This window comes from Pleurodeles waltl, chromosome 2_2, assembly GCF_031143425.1.
Source record: "Pleurodeles waltl isolate 20211129_DDA chromosome 2_2, aPleWal1.hap1.20221129, whole genome shotgun sequence".
Taxonomy (NCBI): domain Eukaryota; kingdom Metazoa; phylum Chordata; class Amphibia; order Caudata; family Salamandridae; genus Pleurodeles; species Pleurodeles waltl.
In genome coordinates, this window is record NC_090439.1 from 924,260,566 (window position 1) to 924,276,363 (window position 15,798).

Sequence of the window (15,798 nt, forward strand, 5' to 3'; positions counted from 1 at the left end):
GCAAATCAGTCTTGACCTTGTTACTCATGGGAACAGTCCAGCGCCAACTGCCAGGCCAGGTCCTCCCTAAACCACAAACAAGCATCCTGGGACCAGTTTTAGGGTATCACCCTTCATCAGCCAGGCTAGCTTGAATCTGGTGGCATAGCAAGCACAGGACCTACGTCTGGGCATACCCTTCCCACTTAGGGCGACAAATGCAAATACAACAGATGATGGACGGAATGCAGAGACAATCAAACATTCACCCCAGTCACAGATCTGCATGGGCGCCATCATAGAATTTAAGAAGTGTTTGGGGGGGGGGGGCTGTAAGAGTTACAGCAGCCCTTCAGAAGTAAAAATGTAAAGCTATCCTATGATTATGGTGTCATGAAAAGCATGAACCCCCCGGCCCCAGGCTTTCCTTCATTGTTTTTCAAGCACTTTCAAGGCTGAAGCTCCTGTTCTACAGCCTGGGAGTGCAGTGCAGTTAGTAGTTTGTCCTGTGGGTGTATGTTATGTGGCTTTAAGGTGTTTAAGAAAGGTGAAAGCAGGCTATGTTCATTTTAAATGCTTTATTAACTATATGAGGTTGACAATGGTTTCTGAGAGATACTGAAATGTGTTATTGGTAATGATGATTGCATTTAAACATGGCTATTTATTATGGTGATTTATAAGGTGGATTGTCGTTATTTTAATGAAGCTTCCCCTTGATCCAGCCAATAGGTGTGCCTAATATATAGTGATGTGGCAACCCTGACAAAGCCAGTAGGCTTGCATTATATTACTGTTGTGACAAGCCTTGACATAACCTATAAGCTTGCCTTATTAACAGTGATACCCCCCTCTTACTGTGATGTAGCTGGTATAAGTGGGGGTACTGTGATTTTTTGGGGTCTTGACCATTGGTGTCAAATGTGATTTCAGAATGTCGCCTATTTCTATTTCTATCTGCCGGATGTATTTATTTGTGAATTACTGCATTGTACTCAGTAGTGTGTGAATGATAAATGTAGTTTTCCTTTTTCAAAGAAAAAGCACTGACCGGACAATCATTTAGGTAATGGTGATTACTAGCCCACACCACCTTCTCTGAGTAGGCCTTGGACTGCTCTGCTATTCAGAGAGTCTACAATGGGGTGCTCAGGTTCTAGTAAGGGGAAATTGTGGACCTATTTCTAATGAAGGCTTCACATACTGCACTAATATTCCAGTTTCTTACATTGAGTCATTCACCTTTTTCATCTACTGTACCGTCTACAGCATTGAGCAATTAGTCAGTCCACTTCAGCCAACGGCTAGCTTCCCTTTGAGTGATGACATTCTGCTCTTTCAGAAGGAGAACATCTGCACACAAAGTGTGTGCTTTTTGAGACCAATTTATTTTTCCTTTCAGAGCATTATTATTTTTATTGGCAAAGACCCAGCAGCTGCCAGAATATGACATTTTACAAAAGTGATGACAAAATAAAACAAGCATTGGCAAAGCAATAAGGTTTGAAGCCAATGCCTGGCCTATCAGCTTTGCTAGTGCTAAGTAAGTCAACAGTTATGCAAGACCTTTAGATTTTACAAAAAATATGTGTACAGTATACTTACTTTTAGGGTGTGTTAGCACTCTTCATGCATAGCTCAGTTATTGTGTAATTTACATTTTTCGTCTGCCCACTACAGTATGTAGTGTGGTGCAGTGGGCCAACCCACTTCAGCCATTGGCTAACGTCACCGTGAGTGACAGCATTCTTCCCTTTCACAAGGCGTACTTTCACATATAAAGTAGTTTCCTTAAGTGTCCGGAACTACTACAGTAATGTGCGCGTTTTTAGAAAAAAATCTTTTTTACATTTAGCCAATTTATTATATAGATTGATAAGGGTCCAACAGGCTCCCCAACAAATGTTTGCAATAACCATGACAAATGAAGCAAACACAAAGCCAAAAGGCTGACAGCAAATGCCAGACTGAATGGCTTTGTTAGTGATTTCTGTTAATTGGTCGTATATTTGTGTACATTCATATGTATGGCGTTACACGAGGTAGAGAGAAACAAAGTGATGAATTCGAGTGTAAGCCCAGCTATACGATTCACGCTCGGTTACAAGCACATTTGCAGTTAGACAAAGACAGGCACACTTGCACTTAGGAAAAAACAGAGTAGCAATAGTTTAGACAATTAAAGTATATAACATATATTTGATAACAACCAGTGTGAGTTTTGCTAACATAAAAAAAAAAAACACAAGTAGATGAAGAACAGAAATAAAAGCTCACCTCCCACTTTTCATATGAACTGGCTTCACGACTGCCTGTTCTGATCAGATAAAGCCTGCCTGCTCCATCAGACAGAGTAGCCCAAGAAGAAGATGGGAAATGCATTGAGGCACAGAGGCGAGTATCACAAGCAGTGACATCTGTGGGTAACCTGAAAACCTCATTCGGTTTTCCCAAGGTGGTGTCCTGTAGGAAAAGAAAAGCCATTAAATACCTTTAAGCACAGTGTACACAAAGAGAACACCGTGGCTTCAGTCTACAAGGACAAAACAATCCAACAGTGAATATTCCAAAATGCACTACTAAGTAAAAACGATACATTTATGCTACGCTGCCTGCAAGATTATCACCACCACTGTTAAGACATGATAGTGCGTCCGTCATCTGGGAGCACTTTAATGTGGAACTGAGAGTACAATCAAAAATGGTTCCTACTTTGTGGTGATTACTAGGGACGTTTTTCAATAATTATTTTATAAGTAGTTTGTGTGGCTAACAGGAAGGACAAACGAGTTTCATCTTCTAAAATGTGTGCAGTGTCTCATCAGTAAGAATGAGTTCGCTCAAAGGCTTATCTATTTTTCCGTGATTGGGTGGTTGGCTGTCAGCACTAGTTATGCTGTAATGTGTGTAAATGTGTTCTTCTCATCCGAGTTGGTTCTAACGGGCAGTCTTTTGCCAGCAACATCACTTTGGTGCTTAACTGCATACATGAGGGTGTAAGAGTACTGTCTGTAATTTTTAAGTGTAATTAGAGAAGACAATACTCATTCTCTGGGAAACTGATGATAAACAACTATTAACACGCAAGATACTGGGCTCCCTTACTGCACTTGGAGATGGGCAGAGATTTCCTTTCTGTACAGGTTTATACGTCTTCCATCAAACGCAACTTGAATGACCTCCAAGAGACAGAAATGATCTTTAGACCTACTGGAGACCTCACGGAGGTCCATAAAGTGCTGAGTAACCCGTTTCAATCCGTTGCAATAACATTTCAGGTTTAAAAAAAAAAAAAAATTATTCTAACCACAAACATAAATAATACTTGAGACGGATCTAAGGATAATACAAGTCAGTGGCGTAGCGTGGGTTGGCAGCACCCGGGGCAAGGCAAGTAATTTGCGCCCCCTAACCCGAGCCAAGGCAAGTAATTTGCGCCCCCTAACCCGTGGATTTTAGCACTCGAGTCTCTTCCAAGATGTTGCGCCCGGTGCGGCCGCCCCCCCCCTGCACCCCACACGCTACGCCACTGATACAAGTACATTACTTATCATACAATACTGTCAAGAACACAGTACAACTGAGACAGACACATCAAGGTACAGATACCACGGAGCAGTATGTTACATCTAGGAGATGGATGAGCTGGTCCCGCAGATATGGTTTATTTGCAGGGGAGGGAATAATACTCATCGACACTTCCCATTATGCAGTCAGCCTGTGCTCCACCCCAAACACCCCCCCCTCGCCCCCCCACAGATAAGACGAACATTAAATCAAATGTTTCTCTGTATGACATTAGCCAACAACATCTCCCTACATTTCTCAGCACACGGGTCACATTTGACAACAGTACTTCCCTAGTCTCTGGCCATGGGCAACAGCTGTTTCATTGTTCGTCGAGCTACCTCCCTTTCGGACAGCATAAGAATTACAGCAGTAGGTTTACTGATAGTTTTAGGCTATTAGCCACACATCCAAGCACAGATTATCTATTCTGTGCAAATTAACTGGCATGTAGTATAGGTGGTGTGCACTTTATAAGGAATAATGTGCAGAAGATATTGTGACGCTTACTAGCTTAGACGCTGTTCATGAATGAAAACACATGCAGAAAACCCATGTACCAAGCTGAGACAGCAGATGATCTTGTGATGCTTATTTTTGCCATTCCTAATAGACAAAACTATATGTTCTGCCAAGGTGTTGTATTTGCTGTACCATGCCAAGGCATGAGGATTGAGGGAGAAATACTGTTGAGTTTGTGCGGTTACAAATGAGCCTGGGATTAGGTTGAAGCCCCTGGGAGGATAATTGATTGATGAGAGAGAGAGGAGAGAGAGAGATAGAAGAGAGGGATGAGAGAGAGAGAGATGCAGCTGGTAGATGATGGGAGGATCGTGGGTTAGGGAAAATACTGACAACACCACGACAACAACTAGCACAGGAAATTAACATGATGTTGTGCAAGGTCAGCTTTTAGTGTAGAAAAGGAGGGAGGTAGATGCCTCAGGGAAGCTCACAGACAGAGCTGTGCATATTTGCCATCCCTCACAGCTGCTGTCCCTTTTGCACCATTCCCAGAGAGTGTTTGGAGCAGGTTTCCCAGCGCCAGCTGCCAAAGCAGGGTCATCCAAGGACATAGGGCCTTTTCTTCCATTTTACCTGCACTTGCAAAATGATTTCGCTTTTAAATTATTGCACTGTAATTGCTTTGAGATTGTTTTGCTATTGTTATGCCAGCATTGCAATATACCTATGTAACTGTTTTTCTATCATTTGGCCAGCATTGCCAATGCAGGTGACTTTTGTTGCTACTGGTTTTATTAACGTTTTACTGAATGAGATACGTGTGTTGTTCCTCAATGAGTGTCCTTGGTGACATGTGCCCCAACAGTTAATAGCAATGAGCAATATGCATGGTTTCTATTTCTAGCAGCACTTTTCCTTCCATCATTCCCTAGGTCTTCCACCCAAGATTTGTTCATGGAGATTTGCACCTCTTTTCAAGCATCACTGGTCAGTTTGTACAACTTAGATACTAACCCTCTGTAAAATCCAATTTCACTACACAGCTGAGTATATTAATTTCCCATAGTTCATCCAGAAAAGTCAAATTCTGAAATACATGAATATATCAAGTGCATTTGAATCACCCAGCACTTTATATTGCTCCAGAGTTATACATTTGTTATCATGATACAGATGCACCTTAAAACAGTTGCAAGTATTATGAGAGTGCTTCACTCACATGGGCGACATACTTCTCTCGGTTTAGTGACTTGAGCATGTGTCACTTCTAAACTACAAAGGCACATTTTCACCATAACTGTTATACATTTGCCTAGATACTCATCCCAGATCTCCAAGGTGCTTTCTTCATGTGTGTTTCCCTGCTTCAGCTTTCAGTAACCTACTTTAAGCCTCTTCCCACTTCTGAATGTCTGTAACCCCACCTACAATATTATGTGCTCTAGCAGAGTTCTATTCAATTGATATTCTACGTTTAGCCAAACACAATTCCATGATATTTTTGGTGAGTGCATACTGGATCGCTGTTTCTGTTGTAATTGGCCTGGAAGGATTATACAAAACTGGTACTACTGGTGCTGAAGCAGATGTCTTAATTGGAAATTATTAATGCATGTTTATGTATTTTAGAGTAATTAATTATGTAGAAAATGAATAACGTAGAAAAATTATGTGCATGTTTGAAATTGTGACCTCGAAGAATGGCCACCATAGTTCACGAAATGTACAAAATAAATTACTAATACTTATGAAATATTGAAAATGTATTAGATTAATGTAGTAATATGTCATATTGAAAGTTATGAAATATGTACCTGCTTATTAATTGTAGGCCCTAACTTAGTGAGTGTCTTGGCCTAGTTTTTGCCAGGCATGTAGAGGCTGAATTTCTTAGCGTTTAATAGAAAATGCCAACAGAGTGAAGTAGCTGTGAAATGCTCATTGTTTTAATAAACTGCTTAGCAGAAGCTTTCCATGAGAACCATCAAACAGGAAACAGTATTCTTAAAATGTATCATACTGTATGTAATGTGTGCTAGATGTACTTTCCCAGGACGCGAAGAATGAATACACTGACTGGAGAGGAAGATGCAACAAAATTGATACCTGACAAGCTGGATGATGAGAACATCGTAAGGCGAACCATTCAACATCATGAGAATGAAGTAATATTAGAATTTATAGATTTGGGACAGTTAAATTATTGGATAGTGTATTAACGTATGATCAATTGATTAATTGGAAATTAGGGGATAGTTTGGGTGACTTTGCTATAACAATGTGACAGAGGAAAAAGACTCAGACTTGAGCAAGATGTTAGGAGAAGAAGACCAGACTAGAGAGCAGACCTTATTCCGATGCGATATTTTGGAAGAAGAAGAGATTTGAGATTCTGTCATTGGACTCATACTCGCCGACTAAAAGCCTGATGTGTTGCTGATCGATTCATGACCTGAGGACGAAGACTGATTCTGATTGCTGACCCATACCATGGATAGGTAGATATGACAATATGACTGAATTGCATTTTTGTGCCTATTCTTTCTAGGTACCAACTGCGCTGTCTTAGTTAGTTTTCCTTAGCTAGATGTTTTCTAAATTCACGTTCTAAATTGTTTTGCATGAAGGCCCACATACTGATGCTAATCTGGGTTAGTTAAAATCTACTGCATGACAATTGACAGATTACAGAGAAAATTTTGTTAACTGACTATTTTGCTGAACGTTATGGATCGTGTTGCAATATTGAAGCTGACCTTATTAACGATTTGCACTGAAGCTTTGGAATATGTAGTGACTCAAGCTCTGATTAGATTGTGTTTCTTGCGTCTTTTGGCAATTTAATACTGTTCTCCTATGTGTTTGAATTGCTTTTGAGATTAAGTCACATGACTTTAGTATTGTTAATATAGGGAAATAAAAATTAACTGTTAATGAAGGTGTGGTTATTCATGGCTGACAAGTCATGACAATTACTGACTCCACTGATTATTGATTTGACTAATGATTATTGATTATTGTGTACTGATTATTGTTTTCTATTCTGGAGCCAAGGTAAGATCATATTAAATGAGTCAAAAGGTTCATCGACCTATAGGCGTCCCCTTGTAAGTTTACTTATTAAGGACAGGCATGTTAACACTGGTGAGTCTATAGTGAACATATCAACTTTATTCCTTAGCTGGTACCAAGCCATGCTAGTGGATGCCATGGTATCTAAGCCGTCTTTGGGTATGGGAATTGCAGACTGATTTTTAAGATGCTCTTGCCTAGTTAAATTAATTTTACAAACCTATATGGTGTAAATGGTAGGTGTAGGTACCAATAGACCGTATACTGCGCCTTTGCCACAAGATAATATCTTCTGGGACCCGGCAAGGCAAATTAAAATCTCTTAGATGGTAGTGTAAGCATCTCTTGGAACAATCTAGCCTGCTTGTTAGCGTAGATTAAGCCACTCAGTGTTGTGCACAAGCTAGAAAAGCAGTTGATAATAAAATTAGGAAATTGGAGAAGAGGTAAATAAAGTAGTTTCCGAAGTATGACAATGTAGATCAGTCCTATTCAACCCACTAATGAGAGTGGCAGGAGTTTCCATCTCTCGCTCTGAGGGCATATTATGTTCATGTCTGGGCCATAGTTATCTTGTATGACTGTCTTTGTGGATTCTGATGTCTAGATAGGGCACAGAGTCTACCATAGCAAAGACGGATCTAGTACCTTGAGCGCCATCCATGGCATTACTGGCAAGATCAGGCCCTGAACCCAAAGATATATCTGATCACACGGGCTACATTAACTTTAAAGTTTTTCAACAGCAGAAGAACAGCATCTTCATATGCTGCTGTGTTCAGTCTCCGACTTGTGAATATGAGCCTCTGTGAGCATGGTACTCACTTAACCTGCATACCGCGGCCTCCATCGCTATAGAAAACAGCAATGGTGAAAAGGTGCAGCCATGTTTCATACCTCTCGTCAGGTGGATCTGGAGGGATAGATAACTGGTTGTTTATATTAAATCAATGCAAGTAGGGGCACAGATATGTCTATCAATGCAAGAAAATATCTGCTAAGTCATAGCCTAGCCAGCAGTGTTTTAAGAGAAGGCCATTCAAATCAGTCAAAGACCTTTGCAGCATCAAGGAAGACCACCACTGCAGGTATCTCGGGATTAATAGGATGCAGCAGAGCAAATACTGAGTGTGTATGGTGGAACCTGGCTCTCGCTAGAATAAAGACCATCAGGTCAGGTAAAACCAATCCCAATCTCAATGGTGCAAGTCTATTGGCTATGATCCACGCCAGAATGTTCCTATCGAAATATAAGAAAGAGAGGAATCGGTAAGACTGACAATGTGAGGGTCCTTTCTGTGTTTCAATAAGGTGATGAGCATCGCTTACCACATTACATCTGGCGAACACACCTAGCAACAGCTTCTCATTATATTCTTCCAGGAAGGGTGGGCTTACACTATCTTCCCATGCCCATCAGACACAGGCGGTAGCCCAGTTACCAGGCAGTCTACTAGACCTTTTATCTCTTCTAGTGTCAGAGGGCTAATGCATACATTTGCTAAATTAACTCCCATCCTGGCTCTGTATAGTTTGTAATAAGTCACATCGGTGCTGAGAACGTCATTAGATGTCTAATGGATCTTGTTACAGTGATCCCTTGTGCTGTTACGTTAGATTTGGAACTATCATGTAACAACTGTGCCAGTGTTATACTAGGAATGTCACCTTCACTGTACACCTGCGTTTGGACATCTTTTTCTGGTAAGATGGCCTCTCTCTCAGAAAACTTTGCAAAGTTATGTCAATGTGTCAACGATTTTGACCAGTTGTGCAGTTTGGCTGCCAGTATGAGAGTCATTTTTCCATATATTATGAGGATGTTTCTAACCTATTTAGATGGTCATGAGTGGGCGTGTGTGGGCTTAAGGAGCCCAGCCTGTTGTAAAACACAATATCAGCGTGCAACAGTTGTAAGTGCCTACTGTGGCGCAGAACACAATGTGAAGATACAGTGCCCGTGTTGACAGCAAAGCAATTCATAGCGTAGCCAGTTATGGCACTAAGTACTGTCTGCAAAAACAGCCAAAATATGTTCAAGACATGGCATCATATACAGATGAATAGTAAAAGAATCCGTGTCCATCTCCCCATTGTTTTCACCACACATCATACGAATCTAGCAGCTTGACATACATATTGCATTTCGTACCGGCAGTACAAACTTAAATGAAGGTGACTTTATCTGACGTCTGGGGCCCATACACTGTGATGAGCATCATGGGAATGTCATGTATTCGTCCAAAAACAGTCCCAAATCTGCCCGCCGGACCCCAAATATCTTCCATGTGTTTTAGCAAATAATTTTCTTTAACAATGGAGCAACCCCACCTGAGGAGATGTAAGGACCATACAATAGGTTACTGTACCCAATTATTTGGCGAAATGTTGTCCCCATTGGAGTCCAGATGCATTTCCTTTAATACGGCTACATGGACCTGAGTATCCCATAAGCATGCTCCACTTTTTGGGGTTATTAAAACCCCGTATAATCCAGGACATGGTTTAGGCTTTCCCCGAGATAGGAACTGATCAGGGGGAATGAAGGAGTAAACACAGATACTCTTGATAATTAAAGGACGAACAAGTCTGCAGGAACCCGAGACATGCTCAATTGGGCTTATGTACCTCCTTAGAAAGAGTGAGACCCTGTGCAGATTTGAAGAAAGTCACCTTGCAGATCTGGGATGAGTCACAGGCACATGTATAACAGGCACAATGAAAAGGTGCCATTGTAGTTTAGAAGTGGCACATGTGCAAGTCCCTAAACCGAGTGAAGCACGCCACCCAGGTGAGTGCAGCACTCTCATAATACTTGCAATTGTGTTAACATCCATGCGTAATAAAGTCCTTCAGTCTCAAATATGAGCCAAAGCTATGCCCCTGAACACATACAATCATGAGAATCATGATCTAGTTTACATTCCAAGATGTCCAAGATGAGAAGGAGCACTGGAACTGAATGGCTCCATGGGCTCCTATCTCTGAAATATTTGTTTGAACTGGAACATTATTTACGATGTACACTTATAGACCGTGTAATACCCGACTGGCGTTTGTAAAGTCTGTCGTTGGCATGTCCCGGTAGTCATTGGTAATGAATGAATGAGAATTTTAACAATGACTGAGGCTAAATTGCTCTTCGAAATTAACATCTAGAAAAATGAGTTTTAAAATAAATTTAAAAAAACTGTTTTTGAGCCTGGAACTCTAGTGTTCGATGATATTGTGAGCGCTGTTTGACTGCTGAATAATCAAAGATTAGGGACTTAATAAAAAATAGGTTTATAGAAATAAGTTATTTTGGACTGAATGTATAACATAAATAATAACCTTAACGGGCTTTTAGACTACGAGTTACTGTCGCAGGACTGACCTTTTTTTAAGGGAGGAGAGTGAAATCTCAACTGTGTATACATTGTTAAGATGTGAGAAGTCAGTAAACATCACTCTGCCTACCATTATAATGCAACTATTGGATTCCACATCCACTGGGTGTAGGAGGCTGGACTGGCTTGTAGTGAGTACCAAGGGGTACTTGCACCTTGCACCAGGCCCAGTTATCCCTTATTAGTGTATAGGGTGTCTAGCAGCTTAGGCTGATAGATAATGGTAGCTTAGCAGAGCAGCTTAGGCTGAACTAGGAGACGAGTGAAGCTCCTACAGTACCACTTAGTGTCATATGCACAATATCATAAGAAAACACAATACACAGTTATACTAAAAATAAAGGTACTTTATTTTTATGACAATATGCCAAAGTATCTCAGAGTGTACCCTCAGTGAGAGGATAAGAAATATACACAAGATATATATACACAATAGCAAAAATATGCAGTATAGTCTTAGAAAACAGTGCAAACAATGTATAGTTACAATAGGATGCAATGGGGACACATAGGGATAGGGGCAACACAAACCATATACTCCAAAAGTGGAATGTGAACCACGAATGGACCCCAAACCTATGTGACCTTGTAGAGGGTCGCTGGGACTATTAGAAAATAGTGAGAGTTAGAAAAATAACCCTCCCCAAGACCCTGAAAAGTGAGTGCAAAGTGCACTAAAGTTCCCCTAAGGACAAAGAAGTCGTGTTAGAGGAATAATGCAGGAAAGACACAAACCAACAATGCAATAACGCTGGATTTCCAATCTGGGGTACCTGTGGAACAAGGGGACCAAGTCCAAAAGTCACAAGCAAGTCGGAGATGGGCAGATGCCCAGGAAATGCCAGCTGCGGGTGCAAAGAAGCTTCTACTGGACAGGAGAAGCTGCGGTTTCTGCAGGAACGCAAAGGGCTAGAGACTTCCCCTTTGGAGGACGGATCCCTCTCGCCTTGTAGAGTCGTGCAGAAGTGTTTTCCCGCCGAAATAACACCAACAAGCCTTGCTAGCTGCAAATCGTGCGGTTAGCGTTTTTGGACGCTGCTGTGGCCCAGGAGGGACCAGGAGGTCGCAAATTGGACCAGGAGGTAGAGGGGACGTTGAGCAAGACAAGGAGCCCTCTTAGCAGCAGGTAGCACCCGGAGAAGTGCCAGAAACAGGCACTACGAGGATGCGTGAAACGGTGCTCACCCGAAGTTACACAAAGGAGTCCCACATCGCCGGAGAACAACTTAGGAGGTCGTGCAATGCAGGTTAGAGTGCCGTGGACCCAGGCTTGGCTGTGCACAAAGGATTTCTGCCGGAAGTGCACAGGGGCCGGAGTAGCTGCAAAAGTCGCGGTTCCCAGCAATGCAGTCTAGCGAGGTGAGGCAAGGACTTACCTCCACCAAACTTGGACTGAAGAGTCACTGGACTGTGGGAGTCACTTGGACAGAGTTGCTGGATTCGAGGGACCACGCTCGTCGTGCTGAGAGGAGACCCAAGGGACCGGTAATGCAGCTTTTTGGTGCCTGCGGTTGCAGGGGGAAGATTCCGTCGACCCACGGGAGATTTCTTCGGAGCTTCTAGTGCAGAGAGGAGGCAGACTACCCCCACAGCATGCACCACCAGGAAAACAGTCGAGAAGGCGGCAGGATCAGCGTTACAGAGTTGCAGTAGTCGTCTTTGCTACTATGTTGCAGGTTTGCAGGCTTCCAGCGCGGTCAGCAGTCGATTCCTTGGCAGAAGGTGAAGAGAGAGATGCAGAGGAACTCGGCTGAGCTCTTGCATTCGTTATCTAAGGAATCCCAAGAGACAGAGACCCTAAATAGCCAGAAAAGAGGGTTTGGCTACCTAGGAGAGAGGATAGGCTAGCAACACCTGAAGGAGCCTATCACAAGGAGTCTCTGACGTCACCTGGTGGCACTGGCCACTCAGAGCAGTCCAGTGTGCCAGCAGCACCTCTGTTTCCAAGATGGCAGAGGTCTGGAGCACACTGGAGGAGCTCTGGGCACCTCGCAGGGGAGGTACAGGTCAGGGGAGTGGTCACTCCCCTTTCCTTTGTCCAGTTTCGCGCCAGAGCAGGGCTAAGGGGTCCCTGAACCGGTGTAGACTGGCTTATGCAGAAATGGGCACCAAATGTGCCCATGAAAGCATTTCCAGAGGCTGGGGGAGGCTACTCCTCCCCTGCCTTCACACCATTTTCCAAAGGGAGAGGGTGTAACACCCTCTCTCAGAGGAAGTCCTTTGTTCTGCCATCCTGGGCCAGGCCTGGCTGGACCCCAGGAGGGCAGATGCCTGTCTGAGAGGTTGGCAGCAGCAGCAGCTGCAGTGAAACCCCGGGAAAGGCAGTTTGGCAGTACCAGGGTCTGTGCTACAGACCACTGGGATCATGGGATTGTGCCAACTATGCCAGGATGGTATAGAGGGGGCAATTCCATGATCATAGACATATTACATGGCCATATTCGGAGTTACCATTGTGAAGCTACATAGAGGTAGTGACCTATATGTAGTGCACGCGTGTAATGGTGTCCCCGCACTCACAAAGTCCGGGGAATTGGCCCTGAACCATGTGGGGGCACCTTGGCTAGTGCCAGGGTGCCCACACACTAAGTAACTTAGCACCCAACCTTTACCAGGTAAAGGTTAGATATATAGGTGACTTATAAGTTACTTAAGTGCAGTGTAAAATGGCTGTGAAATAACGTAGACGTTCTTTCACTCAGGCTGCAGTGGCAGGCCTGTGTAAGATTTATCAGAGCTCCCTATGGGTGGCAAAAGAAATGCTGCAGCCCATAGGGATCTCCTGGAACCCCAATACCCTGGGTACCTCAGTACCATATACTAGGGAATTATAAGGGTGTTCCAGTAAGCCAATGTAAATTGGTAAAATTGGTCACTAGCATGTCAGTGACAATTTGAAAGAAATGAGAGAGCATAACCACTGAGGTTCTGATTAGCAGAGCCTCAGTGAGACAGTTAGTCACTACACAGGTAACACATTCAGGCACACTTATGAGCACTGGGGCCCTGGAGAACAGGGTCCCAGTGACACATACAACTAAAACAACATATATACAGGGAAAAATGGGGGTAACATGCCAGGCAAGATGGTACTTTCCTACACTGGGTAAGGACTCATTTATCTCAGTCTATTGCCCAGACTTCATCTGTATGCTTTGGAGCCCTTTTACTTGATCCAAAATGCTGTGGTGTTATTATTATTATTTTTTTTAACATCCCCAAGCCTCTGCTTCACTTCTGCTTCATACTGTGGTGGGTTGCTGCCTAAGACTTTCTACTTTAAATTACAGCTCTGTACTCCGCCCTCCTAACCAAGTGCTCTAGGTCAACTGCAGGACAACTTCCGGCTCATTCTCAAAGCTCTGAAACCGAGGAACACCCTCCTGGAATAGTCATCCACCATCTTCCTTCTCATGCTTATTCAGTGGTTTCCAACCCGTGGCCCCGGGGACCCCAAGAGGTCCGCGAAGACGCCCTGGGGGTCTGTGACTCTAATAAAATTAAATAATATTTACAGATTAGGTTCCCAGCTTTCAGTAATGACTCAGTGTGTGTGGGGGGGGTGGTCCCCTGATTCCAGTAATGATTCAGTGGGGGTCCCCAGATTCCAGTAATGATAAAGTGGGGGCCAACAGAAGTCAAAAGGTTGGGAACAACTGGCCTATGTCATTTGGAACAACTTTACTTTCCTCCAAACTGATGACACTCATTCTTGCCTCTGCCAGTGGGTAGAGTTACCGCCTATTTTATGATTGTGTAGAAGACTAAAAAAAAACATGAATACATTGCCTGCTGCATTCTCTAATAACCAGGCGTCAAGGAAAGGAGAAAAGATAACTGTCAAAATCTATCATTGACCACCTTTTTTAACAATTAATATGAATTGATGTCTAAGAACTGGAATTCTGAACTATAAATACATTTTGTTGGAAATCAGCATCAACCATTTACACTACCGTGTGTAGCAGTAATAGCAGGGCCTTCTCAACAAGCACTAGATTTAGAATTTGTTAACCTCCCTTCCACGATTAAATCTCCAGGCCCTCGAGCAACTAGACAGTGGGTTGGCCTGAATCCCACAAACTGCAGAGGAGCACACAGGAGCGACATCAATCCATTTATATGACCTGCAAATAGAGTAATTCAAGCGATATGTAGCAGGTTAATTCTTATGTCACAAAATTCTTCTGCTAGACTCATAAAAACCCTTTTATTTTCATAAAGTAATACCCATAGCCACACTGGTAAACTGCAATATTTCAACTCCCAGCTTAGTAGAAAACATAGGAGAGCATTTGTTTCCGGACATCCTTGCATCGTATATCCTATAATTTCAATCAATTATTTCACTTTTTTTTTCTCCTGCATCTTACTGTGTTTATCAATACACTAAGTATTTAGTACTGCACTTTCCCCGCTTAAAATAGCGGGTGTGCATAAAGCGGTCCTAAATGCTTTTCGTACACGATGGTTAGATTGTGGTCGCCTACTGTGCTGACAGATTGATGAATGTCGATTTATCTTTCACAATACGCCGATTAAAGGTTCTGGTAAACTACAGCAATAAACGGTAACCTTCTACTGCATTATTTTTCCTACATATTTAAAATGTGCTTGAAACGGAACATAAAAACACATTTCACAACACCTGTAATTGAAAAATAATTTGCAATGCATTTATTGATGGCAATATGGAGACACATTAAAATCAACTGTGCCTTCTAACCTTTCAGCATTTTTGCTTGTTTTCACTCAGTGTCACTGGAGTTTATGGCCACCGGCGGTTTGTGTATGGTTATGGATTTCCTATATTTGTCAAAAAATACCCATAAACTGATTAAGGTTTTAGGATTGAAAGTAAGAAAATGTCTGCATCGCGAAGGGACCCGGCCTTAAATAGACAGCAGCAGATTAAACGTAAGGCATCAGCTAACTGGACACTGCAAAGGCAGGTGGGTCATCTTTCACTGTAGCGGGCCTTTAAGGAGGTGAGAATCTCGCCCAGAAGATCGCAGACGATCAAATAATGTTCAATGGATGGATGAGAGAAGCCATTTTGTCCACAGTGGGAGCCAAAATTCGTACATAAACAGACCGGTTTCAAGCAGTGGGTTTAAAACAACTGCTCTTTACACCCCACTCATCTTACTATATTCAAGGAGGATCTTACACTTTTTTTCTAAAGACAATTTACAAACTGGCTCCATTTAACTGCTTTCAAGTTCTACACCTTCTTATCGTGGCTTTTTTCATGGTAACTCCATACTTTCTTTTGTCTTCAACTTTGATGTTTGCCAAAGAAGTTCCTTTTGGCCGTATACTCTCT

The 15,798-nt window shown here is 42.6% G+C and overlaps 1 protein-coding gene across 2 annotated transcripts in view; it reads right to left on the reverse strand.

The window, feature by feature from the left end:
* Nucleotides 1-15,798, reverse strand: part of NUDCD1 (NudC domain containing 1) — a 556,518-nt gene that overhangs the window by 420,548 nt on the left and 120,172 nt on the right. For both annotated transcript variants that reach the window (XM_069220624.1, XM_069220625.1), the window contains exon 3: nucleotides 2,257-2,442. In XM_069220624.1, the coding sequence (XP_069076725.1) occupies nucleotides 2,257-2,442 (186 nt within the window). The remainder of the gene's footprint in view (nucleotides 1-2,256; nucleotides 2,443-15,798) is intronic.